Source organism: Dendroctonus ponderosae, unplaced genomic scaffold, assembly GCF_020466585.1.
Source record: "Dendroctonus ponderosae isolate FM_Combo_2020 unplaced genomic scaffold, Dpon_F_20191213v2 Dpon_F_20191213_5, whole genome shotgun sequence".
Classification (NCBI taxonomy): domain Eukaryota; kingdom Metazoa; phylum Arthropoda; class Insecta; order Coleoptera; family Curculionidae; genus Dendroctonus; species Dendroctonus ponderosae.
Window position 1 is genome coordinate 9,453,365 of NW_026018715.1, and position 9,078 is coordinate 9,462,442.

A 9,078-nucleotide genomic window follows, 5' to 3' on the forward strand; every position below is an offset into this window, starting at 1 on the left:
AACCGTCCAAAACTTTAAAAATTGTAAACCCAAAATATAAATGGCAACTAAAAAGATACCTAAGAGTTTCCAAAAACATTGGAAATCTTCTTCATGTAGCTCAAGGTCCTGGAATCAAATGACCATTTAGCCAGGAGGGGTTATTTATATTTTAAATGAATTCAGAAGTACATTAAAAGCACCAATCTAATTTCTGAACTATGAGCAGACGAACAGTTGAAGCACAAAATAAAAAATCAGTTTTCAGAGTTTTCGAATTTTTAACGCAACACTTGGGGAAATAAGAATCAAAACTTTCAGTTGTCCCGCCCTGCATTAAAAAAATCTTTATAGAGCCTCGCTATTCATTGCCATATTTTTCAAAATCCTAATTCTCAAATCCACAGATTGCACTTAAAAACATTTCCCAAATTAAAACTTAATCATTGCCCAAATATAAGTTCATAATAATTTATCAACAGCAATGTGCGTTGTTGAATTTAACAATAAGCGAGTGAGTTAAACAAAAGGGCTTAACATAAAAGGCACATCGATGCACCGTTTTCCGTTGCCGATATAAACAAATCCATGTCGGGGTGTTTTCAGGAAATGATAGAAAACCAGTCCGGGCCAAAACAGCGACTTCAAGAGCACTATTGAGTCTCCTGCTAATATTTGGATAATCCAACTGCCTTCCGGTATGTCGATATCCAAAGGATCCAGAAAATCCATCGCGTAATTATAATCGTCCCTCGTTAGCAAGTTGGTGTTGTATTTCTGGGTGGGCGGTCTGGCATGTAAAAATGAACTAAATTCCCTAGCTTCCAGCGCTGATAAGCCTTCAAAAGCTAAGTTTTCCACTATAACTCCATCGGGTCTTTGGAAGTTGACTCCTCTTGGAGCGACTGCAGCTTCACTGCAGATAATCCTAACCAGAGAGGCCAGTCTATCTTCCTCTTTGAGTTTTCTTATTTGTGCGGCCCTCAGAGTCTCTTCTATGCTTGTTTCATCTTTTTCAATTAACACGTCAATTATTAGAGCAGGATCGCCTTGCAAGCTCGTAGTGCACAAGGGGGTAAGCAACAAGCCATTCTTGGTTGGCTGAGGCAGCAGGCCCCAGTTAATTCCGTTATTACTGTAGTAGAAAATGTTGCCATGTAGAGCGTCTTTCAGGTATCCATAAGCCACATAGTAATCCTTGTCAGCTCCAAGAATCTTACCCCAAAAGAACACGTTTCGGAAATGGTTCTCGTTTTGCAAAACCAGCAGGCTGTTTTGCAGGACTATTTGCTCTTCAGTGGAGACTATGTGGCCGAAGTGGCCAATGCTTTGCAAGCATTCCAGTAGTGCATTCGCGTTCATTTTCGATTTTCAGCTTAAAAGTCACATTGATTTATTGCCTAGGTATAACCTAGATTGAGTGCTAAGGTAACTTTAACGTTTGGAAATGTGAGCGCGTTTAGAAAAGCACGGTTTGAATACTTTAAAACATTGATTTTATGTCGATTAAAAACTTGAAAAGTGTTGTTCTTCTGGCACAAGCGATTAATTGAGCTGTAAGTGAAATATATAGAGTAATACTTACATATAGAAATTTCTTTGTTTCCCGCACTGGTTAAACTGCGCCGATTCATAGTCGTGCAGTAATCCAACTGAGAAACTGAAAAACTGCACAGTTTCCAACCGGCTAAATAACTGAAACGATATAATCGACCTGAACATTCATTTGATGACAAAGAATTATGTTTTGATCACATTCATTAAGAATTCATCGAATTTGCGAACAATCGATGGAACTTCAACGGTATAACTGTGGGAAACTCCGAGACCGCTTCGAACAACCGACCAGAAATGGCAGTTTGCAATTATAACTGCCGGGCGATAGTTGTTATTGCTGGAATTTCGTACTATCGGTTTTATTACTTTCTAGAATAAATATTTTATAGCTGTGAACCTTGACGTGGCAAACCTCCCATTTGCTTTGGATTATTTGTCTTTAATTTTTCATATCTATTATCAGTCGCTAGTCAGACCAGGATTTCCTCCAGATTATTTATGTGTGAATTATGAATCATATTTTGCGAAAGTTGAATTTTTGTTGCTTTTTATGAACATACGTTGAAACAGCCAAAATAACTCTAACACTGAAAAGTGGATGCTTTAATCCTGTGAGGTTTTGCGCATTTTTATTCATAATTCCCATTCAAACCAAATCTTTTGAAACAATCGATAATTTTTATGGGTTTTCTATGCCAATTTTATTTCTTTTATTGTCTATATGGTGTGAAAGTTGCAACCTACTTTGCAAACACTACAAATCACTTTTGCTACTTTAGAAAGGTAAAATTCACATTAGCACACCTGCTCCAGGTGTGTGGTATTGTCCATCTTACTGACAGCTCTCACATGTAACTCCAGGCATCAACATTTTCTTTTAGTGTTTTTTGTTGCTTTTTGTCTATCGGGATATTTTCACTCGCGTACTTCAACATGCGCATCTGTTGGAGGGCTCTTATAGGCTATGGATTCGTCTTCTGGGCCATTCTTTGCCTCATGGACCTTATCGGAATCACCCACGTTCACAAATATAGCAAAGGTAAACCAACTTGTCCGCATTCCAGCTCGCCGAAAAATTGCAGTGGAATTTAAACAGAAAAACCCAAAAGTTACCTTTGGCACTAACCAACTTTCAACTTTTCCAACAAAATCCGAATGACTTTCAGCCTTCACTTATGCTCATTTTTGTGTGTTCTATGTACCACCCAGCTTACTTTAATAAGCTAGTCACTGGTAAACTGTCCACCCGGAAATAATACCATCTCAAAAAATACTAAAGGTTTCAGTAAAATTTTCAGAACTCGATGAACTTTATGAAAAGCCGGTGGTTGTCAAAAAAATCGAGCAACAGTTAGAGCCTCATCTGGCCAAGGGGATCAGATTCGGTTGGTCGCTTCTCCTGTGGAACACCGTAACTTTTGTAATTTCCATCGTAATTTGCTCCATTGGGCGAAATGTTGCCTGGATGCTTTGGAGCCTGTACAGATTATATCGGTAGTTATTTTGCATTTAATCAAAATATGGGGGTTCTAGTCAAGGTTTTCCAGAAACAAGTTGGTCTGCTCCCAACTGAATCAATACACTCGAAACCCTGGAAGTGTTAGCAGAATTCCCATAATGGTAAAGTCGGCCAGATCGTCTGAGACCAACTTTTCAAAGTCAGAGGTAATTACAATGTTCATTTCTCTGAGGTTTTGGATACTCAGAACCTTCATAGCCCCGCTCCAGAATCGACGTGGATAAAAGTTGTCCGAATCTGCTTATGCAAAGAAGCGGCAGTAATCGGTCGAGCGCTACAGATCTAACCACAAAAACTTGCCGCACGCTATTCAGGAAAGATATCTATTTATGCGAGCGTCCAGAGTTGAGGTGCGATTCAGTGGACATTGCGAAGCCGCTCATTTATTCGACTCTCCTTGCAGCATTGAGCAACAACTGGAAATTCAATGCAAAAGGCTTAGGGAGGAGCTGCATCGTTTGCAAACAACATCTCTAAAAGAGCACGCAGTTTTATCCAGAAAACTGGAGTCTGTTAACAAGGAGAAAAAGGAACTCGTCAAACAGCTCGCATTGACTCAGAAGGAGAATCGGGCCGCTAAACAGCAACTGGAAGAGTTGCTCCAGGAGAAAACCGCTTTGGTAATAAAACTGGAAAACGCCACTAAAGAATTCAAATGCAACACCAAAACCAAGAAAGTGGCACTCGCCAAACTGGAAGAAGTGACAAATAATGTCGAAGACTTAAGGTGAACTATAGTAGTAAAATTAATGAATGAATTTCATTGACGGTCACTTCCATCTTTTAGACAGCAGTTGGAGCAAGTTACCAGGGATAAGGAGATTCTGGATAAAAAGCTGAAACTTCTAGAAATCGAGTACAATAAAATGCATGAACGCTTCATAGCGTCACAACAGAAGCTGTATGACCGCAGTAATAATGAACATTTACCTGAACGGGATACGGACAATGAAAAACACTACTATATGGAAACTTTCAGTTTTGGCGAGTTGGATAGTACCATTCCTCCAGATATCCAGGTAAAAACTCCTACAACTCCTTTTTTGAAAACATCAATTTCTTCATTAGATTTTCCAATTATTAGCGGGATTTTCTAGTTTTTTAAGCTTCCTGAATGTACAGGGTTATTGATTGAACTTTGGCCACCCCGTTGTTACATCTATTTTGAAATTTAGGAAAAACATTAAATACAAAAGTTGTATTTAATAACGTCTAGTTCAATTTAAGGTAATACCAATTGATACAGGGTATCTCAAATTCAAGTGGCTGACCAAACTTACATTTTTTAAAACTGGAATGCCGCACTTTTTATTGCATATTCGAACTACACGCAAGACTCTAAGATAAATTTATAAAAAAACCGTACACCTTGAAGTGCAGTTAAACAAAAATTCGTAACTCCCAAACTACTCAGATCAACAAACTGAAATTTTCGCACCATAAAGAAAAAGGTTTTATGGAAAAGTGGACCAATTTTCAATAAAACACCGACTTCTGCTGATTCTTTAGAAATTTTTAAACTTGTGAAATTTAAAAAAACCGTACAACTTAAAGTCCAGTTGAACAAAAATTCGTAACTCCCAAGCCGCTTACATCAACAAACTGAAATTTTCGCACAATAAAGAAAAGCTTTTATTGAAAAGTGGGCCAAATTTCACTAAAATCTCCACTTCTGCAGATTTGTCAAAAAAATTTACACTTGACGAGAAATTAAAAAAACCTTATCTACTACTTGAAGTGCAGTGAAAAAAGTTGAACTTAACGAGAAATAAAAAAAAACCGTACAACTTGAAGTCTAGTTAGACAAAAATTCATAACTCCCAAGCCACGTATACCAACAAATCGAAATTTTCGCACCATATCGAAAAATATTTTATCGAAAAGCGGACTAAATTTCAATAAAATGCCTAATTCTGCTGATGTTTCAGAAAAATTTTAACGCGACGAGAAATAAAAAAAACCGTACAACTTGAAGTGCAAAAATTCGTAATTCTCAAACCACTTACATCCGCAAACGGAAAGAACAAGGTTTTATCGAAAAGTCGACCAAATTTCACTAAAATTCCAACTTCAGCTGATTTTTCAGAAATTTTCAAATTTGACGAAAAACAAAAAAATTGGCCAAAGTTCGATCAATATTGGTTAATAAGTCAAAACCAGTTGAATATCAATATAGAAGATTCATTTCGAATTAGCCAAGAATTTTGCGAATAATTCGAATAAGCAATAAAAATGCGTCATTCCAGTTAAAAAAATGTTCAATTAAAAACCCTGTACATAAAAACGTTCTATATCTATCGACTTTCAGCAAACTGCAGGAGTCTTGGCTTCGATGTCTCAAACTGAACTAGACATGAGGACAATTCAAGAAAAAATCAAACAGTTGGAGAAAAATCTCGAAAAGTTAAACGTAAGCAGTAGCCTGGAATTTAGCGGCAGTCTGGATCAGCTAGAGGTAGTTTTTGAGCGTCACTAAACCTCAGTGCTTATTGCTGGATTAATTTTCAGTCTGAACTGAGTTTATCAACAATAGATAACACGACAGACTCCCAACATAAGCTGGACGAGTCGAATACAACATTCAGTGAACTATCCGATAGCAATAGTCCTAAGCAAAAATTCTGGACCGAAAAGACTACAGAGTTGGTTGGCAAAAATAAAACCCAATTTGCTAAGGTTTTTTCAGCGGTAGTTTGATTAGTGGCAAGGCCCTAAACGCGAGGTGATTTCAGATCCAAGCCCTGGCCTCAAAAATGCAAGATAAAGTCAGCTTCCTTGGAAACATTAAGGAAAAGGCTGAAACCATTCGAGAATTGGACACGACAGATTCGGAAGGGATTGAGCCTAAGCGTTTGGTCAGCAGCTCAGTGGCTTTCAAGAATTTCCTGAAGAGCTTGAATAAATTGGATGCGGTCAAGAAAGAGCATCCAACTAAGCCAGAAGTGTATTTTTAAATTCATGGATTGTCAACCGATGTTAATAAAATCTTGATTATTCTTTGATATTTTTTGGAAGTAGATACATTTTTATCTGGCTGAATCGGGAAAAGTAACAACTGAAGACATATGTTTACGCAAGGTTTTTCGGATGAAGTTTAGAAGAGACGCTTATTCTCCAGGACAAACGGCAGTGTCCATTAACAAATGTTAATTTCTGATGAAACACCTTGTATACCTGTCCCAGCTCAGACGAAAGTGAATAAAACCAAATTACCACAACTGAAGTTTACTTTCTTTCCCGCAAATCCACAAGAACAAACCTTTTTCTTCTAGTAAAACAACATTTATTCAACACAGTTTTATTTGTACAGACATAATCAAAACCCCAACTTCAACACCAGGTGCCCTGTTCTACGCCATTATCCAAAGTCCTTCTATAGCAATTCCACATGATTTGGTCTTTGTAGTCACTATGTTCTCGACTTTCTCCATTTTTTTCCGGTGAATGCCTCAGCCCCTTGTAGTTGCGCTTCCTTGACTCGGCTTTACCATTCTGGGCCTCATGAGTATTACTTGAAGACTCCACCGATTGAAGGCTGGGGGTTTTGTGCAGCGACAGCCTTAACGGCTTCTTCGGAGGAGTCGGTCTCGGCTTTGAACTGTGGTCATAATAACTCGGATACGCGGGATGTTTGCGACTATTGTCAACTTCCGAATTGTAGTCGGTGCTCTTGTAGCCGTTTCTCGTGGAGGTTGAGTTGCAATCACTGTCGAAGTCCAAGGACTTCACGCTTCTGGAGGATTGAAGTTTCTTAAACAGCTTGGTCATTGCCTTGGAGGGGCTCTCCGGAGCTTCCAGGTCTTCAACGCTTCGTGAATCCGAATATTTTGGACCTATGTGCACTTCGGACCTGAAGTCCAGGACAGAAGTGGATTTTCTGGCGTTGTAATGCTTCAAGATATCGGCGTTGTATTTCTCCGAGGCCGTTATACATCGCTGTCGGTGTTTCTCGTATAAGGTGGCTTCTTTGGTGGGCCGCGTCAGCTCCTGGATTATTTTCGTGGCTTTCTTGTAGCTTTGATCGACCACATCGGAATTCCGATAATCCTTTTCAGAGTTTGTTTTAGAAAAATCTGCGGAATATCGTTTTTCCATGTTCTTCCCTCTTGGCCGCTGGTCCCCATGGGAGTTGGTTTCTGAGTTATAATCCTTCTCCCGATGGTGATGATGATGCTTTCTATAAGACCCTTTATCACTTTCATCGCAACATTCTCTCAAGGGCGATTTGAAGCCATTCCTTGGAGATTTGTGCTTTTGTACTTTGTGGTGGCTCTGATAGTCCAGCTGGGGATTGGGCGCCACTATATGGGTACTGGACACGTTGGATAAACTACTTTTGGAGCGGACGGTGATTGCGTCCTTTTCCGCAGCAGGAACGCTGCTAATTAAAGCAGTCACTTGAGGGCCTTTCTGGAAAACTTGGATGTCGCCTGAATGACTAGACACCGGAGAGCTTTGGGACGTGATATTAATGTTGGTGACATTTTGGTTTGACTTGGAGATCACAGGAGTAGGAGTGGATGGAAGTCGCGGCTCTAGAGCAGATTTTTTGCTTTGCAGCTCTGATACCTGGAATTTAATTAGAATTCATCAACTACCAATAGGGTTCCTGGGTTTTGGATAACAAGAGTCTTACTTGCTCTTCAAGATAGGAAATCCGATGGGTTAGTCGGATGTTGTCACTTCTGAGGCCCTCTTTAATTCGCTGCGTTTCCTCAGCTTGGTCCTTGATTAGCTCTAGCTCAGATCGAAGAGCTGCGACCTCTTGAGCGGAAGGTTTCGGTGCAGAACTAACGTTAGAACCAGTTTCAGATTCTTTTCGCAAAATCACCAGCTGGGCTGGATCTGGAGCTGCCGCCAATAATCTGGCAAGGTCTTCTCTGGATTTGGTTAAGACCATTTTGCCATTTACTTCGATTAGTCTGAAATTCGTTAGCTATTTGGGTTGGATTTTTACTATAAATAATTTCAAAGCTCACTCAAAGTACATCGTTCAAATACAAGTTATGGAACTGCAAAAATATTATGTCCAGCCTTGGAATCTTGTAAACCGTAAGAGATACAAAGTCGGTTAAATTAGGACAGAGTTGTGCATTTATATGCGTAAGAAAATGATGCTTTAAGTTGAAAAATTCCGACTCCTTCCGCAAATATTGTTAAAGGAATTTTTTTCTGAGCTTATATCAAAAATATAAAAAAAATCCGCTTTATTAGACCATCTTTTTCCACTCTACAAGATTATACTGTACAGGGTTATTCACGCTGTACGGCACGGAAGTCTGTGAATTAAATCAATTTTTTTTCAAAAGAATTTAATCAAAATCTGATTTAATTTTCACGTGTCAAATACTTTAGAAGTATTTAAGTTATGTAACCGTAATTTATAGTGAATTGCAACAAAATATAATATCATATCCCAATGATAATAAAGTTACCATGTTATACAGTGTGTCCAAAAATTTAAACTAATCAAATAAGAACTTTAAGTGGCTCTAACTTGATTAATTTAAATACAACCCCATATTTTTTAACTTACCAGTAAATGAAATTTTTAATTACATATCGAATGGTATTAGGATGTTAATAGCTAAGTTTTTGCCTTTTTATAAAATACGTCAAATAGTCGTTCTGTGCACCATTGGGTGAAGTTTAATTTTTTTTAATTTTTTTTTTAATTTTAATTTAAAGCACAACTTTTATCCTTAAATTATTTTGAAAACCGAACTGAGTTTTGCATGTGGGTGTTAGATAAAGTGGCAGAAAATGAAAAGTTTTTCGAAAATGTGTTATTTAGTGATGAATGTACTTTCAATGGTCTCTTGAATAGACACAACATTCATTATTATTCCGATACGCATGCGCGCGCATACAGGGCCATAAAAAATGAAAATAGGTGGTCAGTTAAGGCAATTTTTAAATGCCAACTTTCAAAACAGGTGGATTGGCAGAAATGGGTTTGAAAATTGGCCCCCCAGATCTCCGGACTTAACGCCACTAGATTTCTTTTTGTGGGGTACATAAAA

At 38.3% G+C, this 9,078-nt stretch overlaps 4 protein-coding genes across 7 annotated transcripts in view; 2 read left to right on the plus strand and 2 right to left on the minus strand.

Moving 5' to 3' along the window:
- The window catches only part of LOC109535241, a 48,106-nt gene that overhangs the window by 36,402 nt on the left and 2,626 nt on the right, over positions 1-9,078 (plus strand). The window lies entirely within an intron of this gene.
- On the minus strand, positions 426-1,931 carry LOC125504473 (radial spoke head protein 9 homolog). Its single transcript, XM_048666525.1, has one exon. The coding sequence runs from the start codon at positions 1,339-1,341 to the stop codon at positions 499-501; it is 843 nt and encodes a 280-aa protein (XP_048522482.1). The 5' UTR covers positions 1,342-1,931; the 3' UTR covers positions 426-498.
- Positions 2,347-6,055, plus strand: LOC109535254 (protein CROWDED NUCLEI 2). 2 transcript variants are annotated; one of them, XM_019901140.2, is made up of 9 exons: positions 2,347-2,575; positions 2,835-3,030; positions 3,084-3,201; positions 3,254-3,405; positions 3,459-3,782; positions 3,843-4,074; positions 5,364-5,510; positions 5,564-5,731; positions 5,788-6,055. In XM_019901140.2, the coding sequence occupies exons 1-9, from the start codon at positions 2,470-2,472 to the stop codon at positions 6,007-6,009; spliced, it is 1,665 nt and encodes a 554-aa protein (XP_019756699.2). In that variant the 5' UTR covers positions 2,347-2,469; the 3' UTR covers positions 6,010-6,055. The 2 variants fall into 2 exon arrangements, with proteins under 2 accessions (XP_019756699.2, XP_048522480.1); XM_048666523.1 differs by lacking the exon at positions 2,347-2,575 and adding an exon at positions 2,688-2,769.
- LOC125504472 lies at positions 6,338-8,177 on the minus strand. Its single transcript, XM_048666524.1, has 2 exons — positions 7,692-8,177; positions 6,338-7,624 (listed from the first exon to the last, which is right to left on the minus strand). The coding sequence occupies exons 1-2, from the start codon at positions 7,953-7,955 to the stop codon at positions 6,386-6,388; spliced, it is 1,503 nt and encodes a 500-aa protein (XP_048522481.1). The 5' UTR covers positions 7,956-8,177; the 3' UTR covers positions 6,338-6,385.

Coding starts and splice junctions, on each gene's coding strand:
- LOC125504473 (XM_048666525.1), bottom strand. CDS start 1,341: ATGAACGCGAATGCACTACTGGAATGCTTGCAAAGCATTGGCCACTTC.
- LOC109535254 (XM_019901140.2), top strand. CDS start 2,470: ATGCGCATCTGTTGGAGGGCTCTTATAGGCTATGGATTCGTCTTCTGG. Junction 3,783..3,842: donor AATAATGTCGAAGACTTAAG/GTGAACTATAGT, acceptor TCCATCTTTTAG/ACAGCAGTTGGAGCAAGTTA. Junction 5,732..5,787: donor ATAAAACCCAATTTGCTAAG/GTTTTTTCAGCG, acceptor AGGTGATTTCAG/ATCCAAGCCCTGGCCTCAAA.
- LOC125504472 (XM_048666524.1), bottom strand. CDS start 7,955: ATGGTCTTAACCAAATCCAGAGAAGACCTTGCCAGATTATTGGCGGCA. Junction 7,625..7,691: donor TTTCCTATCTTGAAGAGCAA/GTAAGACTCTTG, acceptor ATTAAATTCCAG/GTATCAGAGCTGCAAAGCAA.